Consider the following 17,277-nt stretch of genomic DNA (forward strand, 5'->3'; position numbering starts at 1 on the left):
ACCTTTCATTCCTCAGGATTTGACAATGAAGTGTTGATGTCTTCTTCTCTCTCAGGCTTGATGGGTTAAACACTTGCACCTGACGTTTGGGCTGGGGAAGGTCCTTGCAGCAGGACCATGTGAGTATGGAGAGTATCTCTCACTGCACAGTCTCGCCAGGGGACTAGCAACTGACTCTCCTGCGCTGGCTGACTATGAAGCTGAAGCCTGTGGTCTAGTTGCTGTGGCTGGTGGTTTGCTCTGTAGAATTGTTTGGGATTTAAGCAGGGTCAGTTTGCCTGGCAATTCAATTGGTGCTGGCTGGGTAAGCATCAAGAAGATATATCAGAATATTCTTAGTGCATCCTCACATCTTCTACAAAATTAAATATAAATTAAAGCTTCCAGGGCAGAACCCTCCTTTTCTTCCAAAGGCAGTAGTAGACACTTCATATAATACCACTGTTGAAGTCAGGGACTAGTCTGCATCTTTCCACCAACAATCATAAATCAGACCTGATTTTGGGGCAGTAAAGGCACAAAGACAGGTGCATTCATAGTGTAATCTGCTAGAATGAAAGGGCAGGGTCTGTTGTCTGTCTTTTTGCATTTTTCCCCAAGAACCTAAGCAATCTCCATGAGGATGGATGCAGTTTATTATTTCACATTTAAAAAACAAACAAACAAACAAAAAATTAACTATTCCTGTTAGCTGAATTTTCAGATCCATATTACACTCACACAGGGTGAGACACAGTATATCAGTATCATTTCCCATGCTCAGTTTCCTAAATTACCGTGCCACATCATCTATTAACTTTCACCTCATTCAGGCTCGATGTGAGAATAACAGTGCGTTATCAGTTCTTGGAAATACAATTAATGTTCATTCCAGTGTACTAATGGACCGTAATCCTAATGTATGAAGTATTGCACCCAACCCTCAAACAATGAAACTGTGCGTAGATGACTAGGGAATAAAAGATCTATTATACTGGCACTTGTGTTTGAATAAAGGTTATGTCAGAAACTTTAGACACACTGATGGATGTTGGCATATTTAGAGGCTATTTAAAATCTAATAATCGACAACCCATCATGTCCAAGATGTATAAATACATACAGAAATGTAATTGAATGCATGGGATCTGAAGAGAAATTATGCTTAAGACACTTTATAAAGCATATTACTTTGAGAATCTGTTGAGGGGGGGGTACTATGGGGCTGAACAGAAAGGAATGAAGAAAAAATGTTTTCCCTCTCCTTGCTGATGCCTCTCATGGGAAGGCTCTTTGCTAGTCTGGTTTATTTAACCACCAACTGGGAAGAGCAGCACAACCCACATTGCTGAGCGGGAGCAGAGGTGGAACCTCTTTGGGGTTCCTCGTGTCAAGAAACTGCACCTGATGCTTGTCACTGTGCCAGAAAGGCTTCTCCTGGGCAGAGCTCCCTGATTCATAGGAATCATTTCCTCTTTGATTTGTATTTTAAATAATTAAGTATTTCTCTGGAAGGGTGTAAATTTGCGCTGAATTCTCACATTGGTGGCATTAAGACATTACCTACATTAATGAGATACTGGGGGAGAGGGTGAATAGGAAGATTAACTATTAATATCATCACCTAGGGGAAATAATTTTGAAGTAAGTTGATATTTATAGTCATTAAGCAATTGTCTGAGGTTTTGATCCTTCAAAGAGGCATGAATATAAACTTTAAATCTGCGACTTGTCATACTGAAGACAGTTCTGTGACTGCAAGTGACATTGCTTTTATGTTAACAATCATCATACCTAAAGTTAGACTGGGAGTTTTTTTAAGCTTGGATATGCAGATTCCTTCTTCTCCCATAAAAAGCTCAGATTTTCTATATATTTGAGCTGACAGAGCTAAGCCAGTTGTCTGAGGCTGTTGTACAGTAAAATCGTTTTTCACTCTTGACAGTTGATTAACACAGTGAGCTCCCCAACCAGCTGACCAGCTGATGGTTGAGAGAAAAGTCATGTTTAAAATGCCCCTGTTATCTTATTGCCTGTCTTTTTGTGATGTGAAGAAAACGAAGAAATTTTAGCTCCCGTCCCAATGTCCCATCAGTTGTATTTGCATAACTACATTTAAAGAAAATAAAATATCCCTTGTGAATAACTTGTTTTCAAAATAAAGAAAGGAGAGTGCATGAGAGAAACTAGTACATTGCAGAGACCTCTCTGGAGCATGAGACATTGGGACTGGAGTACAAAACGGCATTTAAGAGCCACAGGAGCTCACTCTTTACTAAAGGCTCAGCTCAGAGTATAGTGCTCCTGTCCTTTTTATTCACTCAGCTGAATTTATCACTATGACCCATAAAACAGTTATCAGCACCTATAGGGCAAAGACAACCTGAACTTTAGTTGGTACTTACCCCAATTGCACACTTAAGACAAGGTCTGTAAAGGTGTGTCTCCTCTCTTGCCACTCACAGGGAAGCTGCTGGGGCTTAGCTGCTCTGCTACTTCGTGAAGACTACCCAGTCAAGAAGGACATTACAGGATTGTGCCCTTATTTCAGCATTTTGGACACAACTCTGCAGAGAAGAGTAAAAGGCTGTAATTCACAGCTATGGTATCATTCTTGTGAGCTATATTTCAGCATGAGCCACCATAAAACCTCTCCCATGACATCAGAGCTGTGAAATATAGCTGACTTCAAGTGCAGAAAATTCCCCCACAGGAATAATTGTTTCCTGGCAATAGGCATTTGAAGGACTGATCCTTTAAAAGGCTGGCAGAAATCCTGTCTAGGTAATGCTGCTCCAGGCAGCACTGGTCAGGAAACGTTGTGTGCAGGAGCAGAGGTATGGAGCCCCGCTGTGGGATTTGGCCATAGGGGTAATGAGACGAGCACTGGGGAGCCTATCAAGTGATGATTTTCACACCCTTACACCTCAGCAATCCATGCAGATTTCACTAATAGCAAAATAACAGGCTTGCTCATACGCTGTGCTCCCTACCTCAGGCCCTGCCTCCCCATAAGGCCAGCCATGTGCGCACTGCCAAAGCTACCACCTCACCCCTGTTTTCACATCCACACTCCAAGCACAGATCATGATGGGCGTGCTATTACATGGCAGCTTGCCAGGGCTGCCACTGCCCAAGTCACTAATTCACTCACCTGCGCAGGCCCCAACCTCCCCGCAAAGCAGCCTGGCAAGAAAATGGAAGTAAAAAATACTGTGTGAGACTTAATCTCCTCTTTCATATCACATCAGGGAAGATGCTCACCAGAACAGACTCCACTCAGAGCCAGGTGTTAGAGGAGTGGATGTTGGCAGAGCCATAAAGACAACACCCTAGGCAGGTCAGAAGGGTACAGGAGGAGGGTAAGAGACACCATAAATGTGAGCGAGTTAAAGCCACCATGGCTTTCCCTAGCCTGGTGCCTGAGTCTGCCCGCAACCCCACTAACGACCTGCACATTTATTTGCTGGTGCTCCATGAATTGCACTGAAGGCAATTGCTGAACACATTGTAAAGCTTAGTTGCACTGGCTTTTTCTGTTCCTCCTCTGTAAAAGTCTACTTGTGGTGGGCAGCAGGCCTGTTTTTGCGTTATATCTCTGTGTGTATGTGCATGTTTACACGTATGTGTCTGTGTCTATCTCACAACACTCAAAGCCTTGCGTGGGCACAGCTCCCATGACCTGCAGGACAGAGTTGGTTTTACCTACAGAAAGTTCACTGGCGTTAATGAGAGCTAACTAGAAACCTTCCCTCTTCTCCAGAGGAAATGACACTGCTTCAGATTTAATTGTACCTTTCCCATTCTTCCTCTTAATGCTAAAAACAGACTTCTCAACCAAAGTTACCTTTTTACAGTATGTTACCTTGTGAAGCAGTAAAACAATATTGTTTGAACAGCCCTGTTCCATTACCTACTATCCATCTAAAGGCTAAGTGGTATTTCTTTATAGAAAATGATTTACTAAGAGGAACTGTAAGAGACTTGGGGTTATTTGGTACGATTTATTATTAACAATGACAATCAGAAGAGTGGCTAACCCGAGGCATTGTAAATGCTTTAACTCCATCACTGTAAGTCAAAGGCAAAATTCTGCCTGATTTACACCTTTAAAAAACCAAAACACGTAATATAGGGAAAAAATTTGCCTTTGATATAGAATATGATCCAAATAGTGTTGTGTGAAATGCTTACAAAATAAAATTTAAAAAAAAATCTCTTTTCAATTTGGTATAGTCAGACTGTCATTCCACAATCTTTATTTACAAATATTGAGAGCTGCTGTGTTGAACTTTGAGCTGGTTCAGAATGATTTATTGGGTTTTTGATCAGAATATTGAAAAAAATAACTAATCCAAAGAGCATCTGTTTGAAACCAAATGAAAATTAATCAAATGAACCTTCTCTAAGAGTATGGATCTCTTTGAACTAAAAATTTAACAAAGTGTTTATTAAAAATATATGTGGTGGAATGTTTCTGTCAATTAATTCTGATTTCTTCATGTTATAAAATGTTTCAAAGCTGTTCGCTGGGCATTTTGCATGACTGGTTACCCGAGACACATAATATCATTTCTTCTTCCTGAATAGAAGCTTTCCACTTTTTTAAAAACAGAAGAACTGTCCGCACTACACTGTGGTACTATATGTACAGGTTTTTTCATGACAAAAATCATGCAGTCTTCAGAGATAGAGTTCATGTTCATAATTATTTTGTAAGTGTACAGATATTTAGTATTAATAATAGTAGGAAGCAGTAGCTAGTAAGAACCCACAGGTAGTGGTGAACTAGCTGAATTTTTTTATTTTAGAAGTTATTAGTGAAAGCATTTACATATATAACTATGTATTTAAAGATCCAAAACTCGGTACAAAACTCTAGCAATAGGTAACTGAGAACACCAAAATGTCCACTTAACTTCCTATGCAGTATAAAACAGGCCTAATGTGTGGGATATATTTACAAATATGCACATTTATTTCACTAACCTGTTTATGTGACCCTTCCTCAATGAAGTCAAAGGCAAAACTCCTTCAACTTGAGGGAAAAATCCTGGAGTTATCTAAATCCAGGCTCTTCAGCCCATAACTAGGGCAGTGGAATGCCTCCTGGGAAGACAGTGTGCACTATTGCTAGCCCTTCTTTGATGTAATAAGGTAACCTCATCAAGATCCCCCATTAGAAACTAATCAGTTACATCCCAAAGTTCAGGCAGTAAAAAGAAATGTCTGGTTTGCCTTAGTTGATGAATAGAAGTGGAGTTAAAGGCAAAAAAAAATCTCCACAAACCCAACCATCAGGACTCCTTCCTCCTACTCAATATAGATTCACTCAGGGTATTTGAAGGACCACTTGTGACATTTTGAACCAGAAACAGCCCAGCTTTTCAACAGTCACTATGACTCTTCTACTTTTTGGACTTATTTGCTGTAGTGATGAGTGTTAAGTACCTTTGAAAATGCTCAAAAAGTTGTTATTTTTCTTTTCAGAGATCCTTTGAGACTGCAAAGACTATTTAAAAAAGGAAGACGGCATGAGATTGGATTCAGTGCAGTAAAGTAGGTTAGTTTGAGGACAAGACAAAAAGTCATTATTTAGACCATCTTGTGTTGCCGTGATGAGAACTTACCATTGCTTCTGGCTGCTGCTTTGGGCTGGTCAGCCCCACCAAAGTTTCTTAACTCCATTATCCAAAAGGACTAGTGGCTTTCCAGAAAAGGAAATGGTTTTAGTACTGTCTGGAAACAGCAGGCGAGACCTCCATCGTTCCAAAAGGAGCTGGATGTGGAATCAGTTCTTTTTATTGGAGGAATACACAGGAACTGACTACCAATATGTTGGCAAGGTAAGATTCTTTCATATGCATCTATGTTTTGATTTTAGAAGCACTGGAAAGCCATAGCAATAGCAAGCAGGTAAGAACAATGCCTGCTACAACTTTTAGTTTGCCTTCCTGTCCTCCCAGCTTCTGCTGAGGAGTAATTCATCAGAAAGCTTAGTACACTTCAGCTTCAAATTGTAATCAACAACAGGAAGTTCCTTGCTTAACCGTCATTTTCCCATGGCCAATCATGCACAATTATGTTAAAGATTTTCCTTTTTATTTTTGCTTGGAAATAACGCGGCTTAATTATAGGGTTGTCTAGGCCAGATTTTTAGCTTTAAAATGTAATACACATTTTCTCTCAAGCTCCTTAATTTTGCTAGAGTCAAACTATGTGAACCAGAAGAGGTTTTGGTCCAAGATATTTAGGATTCACAGTATCCGTATTTTGGTGAGGATTCTCTCTACCCTGCAAAAGGCAACCGTTTCCCTTTTTATTCCCCACAGCACACAACAGTGCTGCAGCCATTTTCTGATGAGGTTTTGTGGTGCCACTGAAGCCTCTGTGACATGACCTTAGTACCACAAGCCATGCTATTACAAAGAGGTGAAGCACACTGTGCTTACACACTAAGAAGCAACAGGCAGCTGAAAATTTCTAAGCTCAAAGCAGGCTGACAGTTAGAAAAGAGTCTCTAAAAAATAATAGTAATTTAAAAAACCCCTCACAGCTTAACTCTGAGAATGAGTCTCCCTGAGCAGCAGACCCCCATGTAGGTAACAACCTTTATATGAACTGTAGAGCTAATGCACTCATGTTAAGTCTAGAGAAAGTCTATACTGCCCAAGGTGCCATAGTCTTCTGCAGAATGCAGAAATTAAGGTATTGATGATGACATTCAAAGCAGAAACAATACAGTTTAGTTTTCCAAACTAAAAGGGGTTTGTGTCTGATCTAGTTTGATCTCTCAAGCCTCTTAGCAAAGGCTGCAGATCACAGTGGTTTGACATTTTATCCCCCTGTGCAAGCTTCTGAACATTCCCATGAGAGATGGTGGCTGCTTTTCTTGCCTGCCAATCAGCTGTCAGTCAAAGTTGGATGTGACACTCCTTTCCTGCTAAATGGCTGCAAGGCATGATTCAAATGAAGAGCTACTCAGCTGGTGTAATACTCATAGAGTTCTGACCAGAATAAACAGCATTCATGAAGGGTACCATTGAGCCCAATCTACAGGAAAAAGCTGAAGGCAGAAAGTCCTCAGAGAGGAGGGGCAGAGAAGGAAGATAAGAGGGTAAGAAAAAAATCCAGAAGAGAATAAGAGGGAAGAACTTGAAAGACAAAGGTGGAAGGAGGGGAAACTTTACAAAGAGAAATCAAGATAGAGGAGAGGAAAAGGAGATCAAATGGGGGTGGAGGATAGGAATCGGGAGAAAAATGTTACCTAAAGAGAACACAAATAAAAACAGAAGATGAGACAATGAAGAAAAAAAAAAAAAACACAACAGCTAAAAAATATGGAATCAAGGAAAAAAAAATATTGAAAGACAGCAGTCCTCCACACACTCTCCTGTTTCATAGTCTACTGTGAATGGGGCTCTATTTCTCCGAAGACAAAACATGTGGTCCTGAGGTGAGTCCTACAGCCTGTCATTTTCAATGTGAATTTTGACATTAAACTTGCTCAGCCGTTCTCTCCACTGCAGAATTAGAATAGAAGCTATTGGCTTCAGAGGGACTGATGGGGAAGTGAATATTCCTGCAGGATGAGTTTGCTGAGAGACAGTTTAAAAATGGCCTAGTTGGACCAGGACACCAAGGAAGTTTGAACCGGAGTCACTGAGAGAGAGAAAATTGTAGATTTTATTTTTAAAAGTTGTTCTTCTACCTATTGGTACTTTAATACACTTATTATTACAAAGCATAGAAACAACACATAATGTATAAATGTCATTGGTTCTGTGTTCCTGGGCTGTTCGCAAGTGGCCTTTCACACGTCTTTCAAATGCCAGAACTGCTCACACCCTTGTAATTGAACAATTAGCCAAGAGGCATGGAAGAGCAGCCATTTATTATTAGAGAAAGTTGAGTATTGGTGTGAGGATAAATGATAGAAACAGCCGAATGTCTCCAAATTGAGGTAACCAGGCAATTTAATTGAGCAATTAAACTTGATTGGTGTGGGCAAATGAGGATAATGAAGCATATTTTTTCTCAGAGGACTAAATGTTATCCTTAAATATGAACCAAAAATGGGAAGAGCATTCAGTTATAGTCTTTTTATTCTCTTATATCACAAAGAAATGAGAACAGGAATATCTTTTAAAACAGTAACAATGTAGGTATGTAAAAGGGAATTGTGCTTATGTCTTACTGCATAAGCAGTCAGACCTGGATCTTCTGGGGTTTTTTTGTATTTAGTGGTTAAAGCTGGTGGGGAATGACATAATTATTAAAAAATTATTCCATATAAGCTACAAGCAAAAAAAATCTTTTGCTCAGGCTGATTTTATTTTTGTCTTTTCATTTGTTAACATCTGTTTAGTTCAAACATCTACATAAAAATTTGAGATATAAGTAGTCTGTTGTGAAAGATTCTGACAGCATTATTTATATAAACTGCCCAAATTACAGTTGTAATATCCTGTAACTGTTTATACCACAAAAAACACATCTATATCACAATAGTTTTAGAGAGAAAGGGAAGAATAGTGAAGGGGAATGCATTCAGGTTTGAGATAATAAAAAAGAAAGGTAAACTCTCTGAAGACAGAGCACAAGGCGGTACTGGATCAACGCTGAAGCATCATCCGAGTCATGGACCAGAGCCCTACTGTGTTCCATATCCTGCATACTCTATGTCCAGTGAACCCAAATGCTTTTCATCTTTTAGGAGATAATTGCCTAAGCACAGACAAAACAAAGCAGCCCTTTTCTGGTACCTATGGATGCTGTCAGCTATTAAAAAGTGCTCTGCAGTTTTGTGTGCTACACACTTTACTCTCAGCCCAAATACACTGTTGTATCCCACTGGACAAGGGTATGTGGCTGCCAACAGGAAGCTCTCAGTGTTACCAATTAACAGTTGATTGTATGCTGTGTCTCTGACACCAGAGCCATCACTTTATTATCCAGTCCTTGTACTCCTGAATTTCATTCCTGTATATTCACGAAATAAAGCCTTTTATACAGTATAGAAATTCACACCTCCAGTCTTGGTTAGTCTCAGACATAATAATACAAGGAACTTGCAGAAGAGTTCTAGAGACTGGAATTATTCATTGCACTTCTGAACTGCAGCTATTCATTGAAGTGTGATTGATGGGCACAGTGACATTTAACCTGAAGATATCTTTTCTCTGGTTCAGAAATTATGGCACTTGGCAGGGACTCAATCCCAAAATAAAATAAAAGGTTTACATGAGCATCAAAGTAGAGAACTGCCCAGCACTACTACCTAGCCAAAATCTGCAACATTTGGGTTGGGTTTTAAAAGAGATCTAGTTGTACCTGTGGCTGCTTAGTACAATTTTAAAGGGCTGAGGTGAATGCATCTCTAAATCACAGGTAAATTATGAAGTGGTAGTGCAGCTGTATATAGAAATACATGCTACGTCCCTTAGAGGTCTTCAGGGCAAAAGAATGAAAAAAATCTGCCCTGTTCCAAGATTATACTCAAAGGTATAGTTACCATTTGTACGCAGTTGATGTCTGAACAGCTGTCCCATTGGCTACATAAAATCCATGTACTGGCATCCATCACTGAGTGGTCTTGTTAGAGCACCTACAAATCATTGTTATGTAAAGGGATAGGATGCCGCTTTCTTTTAGACTAAAGAAAGATCTCAATAAGTCTTAAACCTTACTCATTAACCCAGAAACAGTTTCTGGCAGCCTGCAGTGGAAAAGAGCAACATGTTTTCCCGATAACAACATGCACAACTGTGGAATGGTTTTGTCACACTCTCTCTGTCCAGCACTAAAAGGAAACTTCCAGACACAATTTTCATTTTTGCTGTGTCTTATTGATGTTCATATAGTTCAAGCAGTATGCTTGCCTGGAAGCTATCTGATGTTACTACCTGTACAACCTATCATAAACAATCATCCTCTGCTGACAACTCCATTTTTCAAGGAAGATAAAGTCAAATTCCTGCTGCTATGTGGCTTGGCAAAGCAGAAAGGGTACTGAATTACTGTAGGCAAAACCAGAATCCTTTTGTTTGTTGTTAAAAGAACCACTGGGAAAGATAAATTCCCCTCTGTCAGAAATGGTTTAAGGTACTGCTGATCCTGCTTTGGAGGAGGAGGGGATAAACTAAGTGATTTCACAATATAGTTTCAGTACTGTTTTTCTTTCTTTTGCCTGATTTTACTTCTGGCTGCAACTGTTCTGAAGGCAAGCAGAACCATTCCTTGCAGTGTATTTCACTAGGAGGAAATCAAACAAAAGATAGAATCTCTCCAAACCATTCTAAGTGACATACTGAGACAAAAATATCTGGCTGTGAGCACACACGAGGGGCTATTTAAACAAGGAAAATTATTGTCATGTAATGCAGTCCATGCATTTTCAGCATTTGAGGCAGTAATGGGTCACATTACTCCAATGGTTAAAAGGTATCATATCTTAATTCGGTGACATGATAACTAGCAATAGAAACCTGCACTTTCTCTCAGATCTTTAGTACACTAGTATTCTGTATTTATCATAAAAACTTTTGTTCCCTCAAAAAAGCAAGATGTGGAAAATCAAACTAAAATCACTCTTCCCATCTTCACTTTTAGCATCCTTTATGCAATTCTGTTGGCAAATACTTGCTCAGTATTTGTTTTCTTTACCATTTAATGCACAATAATATACACCTGATGCTTTCAGTTTCCTATTCCAAACACAGTGACTAGTTGTTAGATTTGCAAGGCCTAAAATTAAAAGTGCCATGTGTTACTTCTGTTTATTCAGGGACACTACTCAAAACCGTTTTCTTTTTTTTTTTTTTTCACACTCAGAATATACTTTCTGTAGGTCTAGATTGTGCACTCTGCTTCCAGGAGAACTTGCAGCCCAGGAGACAGACTTCAAGTCTCTGAATGACCTCTCAGACACGAACAATTCCTGAGCTTGAAGTGGCTCACATAAAAACTGAAGACAGCTATCGGTCAGCCCTAGGTTGCATCAGTCAATCTGAGGTGCTGTGTGGTTGCAGCATTACCCACAGTGTACCCAAGGCTCTGGGCTGGACCCCTGTGCCTGGCAAGTCCTCAATGGTGTTTTTCCACAGCTAAATGTGGAAATGAAATTTGACTTTAGGCTGTGCCTGTCAGAGAACCTCCACAACCTTTACCATGCAGGAGCAGGAGGACTAAAGTTTTGCCTCCTTCCAGATTTAGGCTCCCTCCAGCACAGCATTTGTGTGAGGGTGCTGTGGTTCTTAGGGAGCACTAACAGCTGTCTGCACCACTCTCTGCAGAGGAACCTCTCTCTTAGCAGGACATAGGGCTTTTGTGAGCCATTTATGGGACTTCTGCTCTTGTTCGTGACAAGAAAGTCGCAGGGTCCTTTACGTGTGCCAATGTTAGTTAATTGCAATGATATGTTTAACTCTGTAGTGAAAGTAGCATTAAGACCAGCCTTTTACACATGAGGAAAGTGATGTACAGGGAGGTTAAATGACCTTATGCATACCTAAAGGTCAGAAATTTCTACACTGAAATGTAAAACAAACAAAAAAAAAAAATCAGAGTTTTTACCTCCTTTCCACTCCTCTATTTAAATGATTAGATGACCTGCCTCCCACTTCAATAGGATGAATACTTGTCATTCTCTTAAAAGCAGAACAAATGCCATGGCGCATCTGCGCTTCCTTTATTCCTCATCAATCTTTCATATTTCATGTTCCACCACTTGACTTTCCCAAGTGCCCTTCATTCCTATATTGAATTGCACACACATACACACACTTGTCTTATATTCCTCTTTGAAAGATTTACTGGCACTGATAGAAGTTCTCTGTACTGTTGGTCTCTGTGGAACAGAGATAACTGAAATGAGGGACAGTTGAGAGGTTAGAGGCCCAGGATGACAATCCAGACACAGCTTGCAGATTTTAAACTGTCATATGGGGGCTAAGAAAGGAGATAATGAGAAACGGGTGGGATGGGCAAGAATGTTATTCAGAAAACAAGAAGGCAGGAAATATAGCATAGTTAATGTTTACGATCATCATAATTGTGAATCTACTTGGCATCATCCTTGTATCCAGATATGATACACAATACAAGAGCTTTACAACCATCTGTTTCAAACATACCACATTTCCTACATTATGGCACATGGTGGTACTTACAGTGTAAGTGCATAACCTGTTTCCCTCCTTCCCATTCCACCTAGAGAAGCAAGAAAATCCTGGGACCCTCAAGCCAATATTTCTCTTAATTCTTATTTTTCATTTTTTGTGCTCTGAACTGAACAATTTTCTTTTCCGTATGCTAGTGACCCTCTCATACCACAGCTTACATTTTAGGCCACATCTTTTCACAGATCACCCTGTCCTACTCTTGTTAGCAATCTGCATGTCTTCCTGAATTGTGTACCCCTAGACTTCAGGCTATAGAAAAATGGCTGAACACATTAATCTTCCATCCCAAGAAGAGACTGCAGGTGAAGTTCATGCATTATTTTGGATTACTTAGATCGCTGGTCTTTGGAGCTGTGATTATGATTTTATTATTTGTTTGTATAACACCGTAAAGTCCTCACTATAAAGCTGCAATGTCATGAATATAGAACTTGTAGACTAGCGACACCTAAAAAAATTCCCGCTTTCAGGCTCAAGATGAAGAACCATTGTTACTCCCCCATTTGTTGTTTACAGTTGGCTCACCAAAAATATCAAACCACAAAGCTTAGAGAAATCTTTTTACTAGATGAAACTCATATTGTGTGTGACTCCTTTTTCTTTTGCTGCTGTTTCTCCCACTGGTGAACACGGGGCAGTAGCAGATTGAGAGCTGTGGCCAGTCTGTGTAACATTTCAAAACACGAACTGAAAATGTGTTGTGATGTGAAAACCTACTGCTGATCTGTACGTGCTAATGCAGACTGTGGCTTGCTTTCACCATTAATGGGCTGAAACAAACCCCAGTATGCACTTCCAAGTACTTCAGGATTCAGTGAAGCTGGTAGTTATCATGAAAGGCTGAGGTGGCAGATGAAGAAAAGGGAAGAATCACCCTCTGCAAGCAAAAGAGAAAGGAAAAATATCAATCCTTTCTCTCTTCTAATTTCACCAAAAAAAAAACCCAGAACAACAAAGGTTGAAAAGAAATAAAACACTGAGCAAGCTAGGAGTTCAAAACATGCATTAAAGGAGAACGGGAAGAACAGACCAGCACATGTTTATGCTAGAACTGTAATTCCCACTGTTTTCTTTGCAGAGTTGCTTATTTTGGAGTCATATCATTCAATGAAGACTGCAGTCCTCTCCTCCGCTTGTGTATGCCGTGTTGTACAAGAGCTCAGCTGGAATGGCCTCTCTGTATAGGGATATAATCTATCTGGCAATATTTCTTACTTTGTTTCTTGTAAAACATCAAACAATATTTCACCATTAGATGGCTGTTGGGACAAAGAAGGTGTTACTGTCCTGCACAGACTCACATAATGATCATTCAGTCATCTTTCACATGTTTGTCAGCTTTGCCCATACTATATCTTCATGTTGGAAGGCAACATCAAGTCAAGTCATTTGTATAACTTCTGTGTTTAGCATCATGTTATCATTAATGGAAGGTTAAGTTCTCCCTAAAAGACAGAACCAAACAGTATAACTGTACCTTTGCTCTATGACACACTTCCTCTTACCTAGCAGCGCTTGCAATCAAGCTGATCGGGGCACTGGCAGAGGATTTAAAGGGCATGAAGCAGAGGTGTCAGAGCATACATAGTTTCTTTCCACTCCATGCTCTTCCTGTGGTTTTACACATTTCAGGTCAGTTGCTTAAAGCAGAGTTAATGCTGCTTACAACTGCTAAAATTCCTCACAGAATGTCCTGTACACATAGAGAATAACAACTGACAAGGGGCAAAGAATTAGTGCCCTGTGGATGAAAACTCTTGCACATGTATTCATGGTGATTGTAAACTGGTGTAAGCTTGAGCTTCACAATACTTCCAAGTAACAAAATCTGTCGGGATCTACACCATTCACCTGATAAACCCACCTCATGCAAATATCTGTTGTTTTACCTACAGAAAATATTTTATGAAAAATTCCTTTTAGATTATTTAGACTGATAGGATCACACCAATTATATGTGCTTCAGAGAGAATTCTTTTCTTTCATGAATACTAGATATGATATAATTGGGAGAGCGTAGACACAAGTATTCTCACCAAAAGAATTCCAGACTCTCCAGTCAAAATGAACCCACATTCCCATACCTGAAGCCTGGGACTGAATATCAGTCCTGCCAGATAGAATCACAGAATAATTAAGGCTGGAAGAAACTCCTACAGGCTATCTGGTGTAACCCTCTCCTCAAAGCAGGTCCAATTAGAGCAGGTTGCTCAGGGCAGTGTCTTGTCAAGTTTTGTGTATTTCCAAGGATGGAGATTCCACAACTTCCCTGGGCACTTCTCTCAGTGCTTAACCATCTCTCCTTTTTTTTTTTTTTTCCTCCTAATATCTAATCAGAATTTACCTGATTGCGACTTTTGCCTATTGACTCTCATCCTGTCACTGTTTTCTCTAGCTCTCCCTTCTCTACACTCTCCCATTAGGTAATTGTAAACAACAGTTCTAGAAACCGTTTCTCTCTCCTCTCCTCATACATCATATGCTCCAGCCCCCTCTAACCCTCCTGGTAATCCTTCTGTAAACTCACTGCAATATGTTAACATGTTTCTTGTACAGAGGAGGGGCAAAATTAGATGCAATACTCCAGTTGTATTCTCAGAAACTCTAAATAGAGAATGATCAATGCCCGCAATCAACAGGCTATACTTTTGCTGAAACAAACTCATTGGCTTTCTTCTCAGCAAGGGCACACTGATGATTCATGCTCAATTTCTTATCTACCAGAATGCCCAGATACTTCACTGCAAAACAGATTTCTATCAAGTCTCTACTGCTGCAAGTGATTATTACAACACAGATGGAGGAGTTTGCATTTGCCTGTGCTGAACTTCATGATGTTTCAATCAGTCCATTTCTCCAGGCTGTTGAGGTCCCTCCAGATAGCAGCTCTACCTTCTCAATACTGAGAGCGCTTCACCCAAGCAATATTCATCTTTCATGATTTACAAAACTGCTGAGGGTGCATTCCATCATCTGGGTCATTAATAAAGACATTAAGCAGCACTGATCTCCAGTATCAACCCCTGAGGAACATCACTAGCAATCAGCCACCAGTCAGACTTCATACCACAGATCACAACCCTTTGACCTTGGCTATCCAGACAATTTCCATTCGCCTTATTGGACATTTTCCCAGTCCATATCTCACTGATCTGTCTGTCAGGGTACTGTGAGAGACTGTGTCAAAGGCCTTACTAAAGTCATGCAGTATCCACTGCTCTCTACTTGTCCACAGTGCCATCCATGCCATTACGGAAGGCAATCAGGTTAGTTAAGCATGATTTTCCACTACTGAATCCATGTTGGTTGTTCCAAATCACCTTCTTTTTCTTCATGTACCTGGATTTAGCTTCCAAGGAGATTTGCTTTATAACCTTCCCTGGAACTGAGGTATAGCTGGCCTGTCTCTAGTTCCGAGATCTTTCTTCTTGCCTTTCTTTAGAATGGGTGTGACTTTCCCTATTTTCAGAATTTACGAACCTTCCCCAGTGACTGTGATTTTTCAAACATTATAGAAAGAAAACATTTCATTACCATCCTTAGGCGCATCCAGTGTTGTCCTACGAAAGTAAGTTTGTCCAATGTACTTAAAAGGCTCCTAATTGATTTTTTTTTCTCTGCTGTGGATAACGCTTCCCTCCACCATAATTTCCTGCTAGGCTCAAGGATCTTTAGGGCCTGTGGGCAAATTGTACTTTCACATCCCTGAACAGTTCTTTTTTATTCATGAGTAATGAGTCCAACATAACGCATCCTCTGGTCAACTTGTCAATCACCTGGGTCAAGAAATTGTCTTTTGACTTTCTGTAGAAACCTGCGTTGCTTGCACACAGACATATTGCCCTTCCATCAGAATGACTGGAGTCCCCCATGAGTACTATGGCCTGCAATCCTAGAGTTTCCTCCGTCTGTCTAAAGAAGGCTTCATCTATTTCATTTCTTTGAGCAGGCACTCTGTAGCAGATGCCTACTTTAATGTCTTTTTATGGGTCTTACCCACAAGATCTTGACTGATTTGTCACCTATGCCAAAGCAAATCTCCATCTACCTGAGCTGATCTTTTTCTACCTCCTTGCCTTCCTGTCTCCACCTTTCTAAAGGGCCTACGTCCTTCTGTTGCATCATCCAAATTACGTGAGCTATCCCTTCACATGCTGACTAACACACTTTGAGGAAAGCTCGGAGAGAAGGATCTACTCAACAGCAGCCTTGGCTAAGGTTTCCCATAAACATATTCCTAGTTGAGCAGCCTTCCTCAAGAGGGTCGTGTCGAGATTTAAATGTGCAGCCTTTTAGATTGTACCTGCTGTCCCACACAAATCCTTAATTATCTGTTTACATGACACAAACTTTTGTTTAGAAACCAAGTTGTAGAACATGACAGCATGGAGGTATTTTTCTTTTCCCCAGCTTCTGAACTGTAGAACTAGATGATCCAGGCATGCAAACAAATTAAAGACTCAACTAAACCTGTGGATATGAATTAATTTCCTTCTTGTTAAGTCTTCATTTAAATCTGAATGTGGGTTCTCATTTGTTTTAGTGTTTGTCTATATCCTCCCTTCTTCATCCCTCTACTTTCCTCCCTGCCACAGACACTTTCATATAGCATATAAAAATCATACACATATTTCAGGATTTGATTGTCAGCATCAAGTGCTCAGAATATCAAAGGGTCACCTTTGTCAGTAAGCAAAGGATGAGCATTTGCTTTCAAGCGCATCCATCTGGGAGTAGTCAAAAGCTGTTACTTGCTGAAGAAGCCTGATGTTTTATTCAACTATATCCCAGTAAAAACATTTCTGGTTATTAGGCCAAGGGGTTTTTTTGTTTTGTTTTATTTTGTCCTAGTTTATCTTTAAGATATATTCTCCCCTACACCCACAGGAGAATAAAGGTTTTTCACTGAATTAGAAATGTACTCCTTCGTACGCCTTAATTACAGTGCTGTATTTGCCTATCATATAATTTTGAGGCATTTTTGAAAATTCATGAGTCCAAAGAAGACATTTTCTCAGTGAGTAAATGGATAATCCTGACCACTGATAAAGAGTAAGCAACTGTCCCTGGGTAAATTCCCTGAGAATTCAGAGGCAATCAAAGCTGGGCATATAAT

General features: G+C 40.0%; 1 protein-coding gene across 3 annotated transcripts in view; it reads left to right on the forward strand.

Annotated features, from left to right (window-relative positions):
- Positions 1-5,597: 5,597 nt before the first annotated feature.
- LOC104351288 (cadherin-6) overlaps positions 5,598-17,277 on the forward strand; it is a 47,354-nt gene continuing 35,674 nt past the window's right edge. For all 3 annotated transcript variants that reach the window (XM_009957352.2, XM_086469093.1, XM_086469094.1), the window contains exon 1: positions 5,598-5,825. In XM_009957352.2, the coding sequence (XP_009955654.2) occupies positions 5,598-5,825 (228 nt within the window). The remainder of the gene's footprint in view (positions 5,826-17,277) is intronic.

This window comes from Leptosomus discolor, chromosome 8, assembly GCF_034619465.1.
Source record: "Leptosomus discolor isolate bLepDis1 chromosome 8, bLepDis1.hap2, whole genome shotgun sequence".
Classification (NCBI taxonomy): domain Eukaryota; kingdom Metazoa; phylum Chordata; class Aves; order Leptosomiformes; family Leptosomidae; genus Leptosomus; species Leptosomus discolor.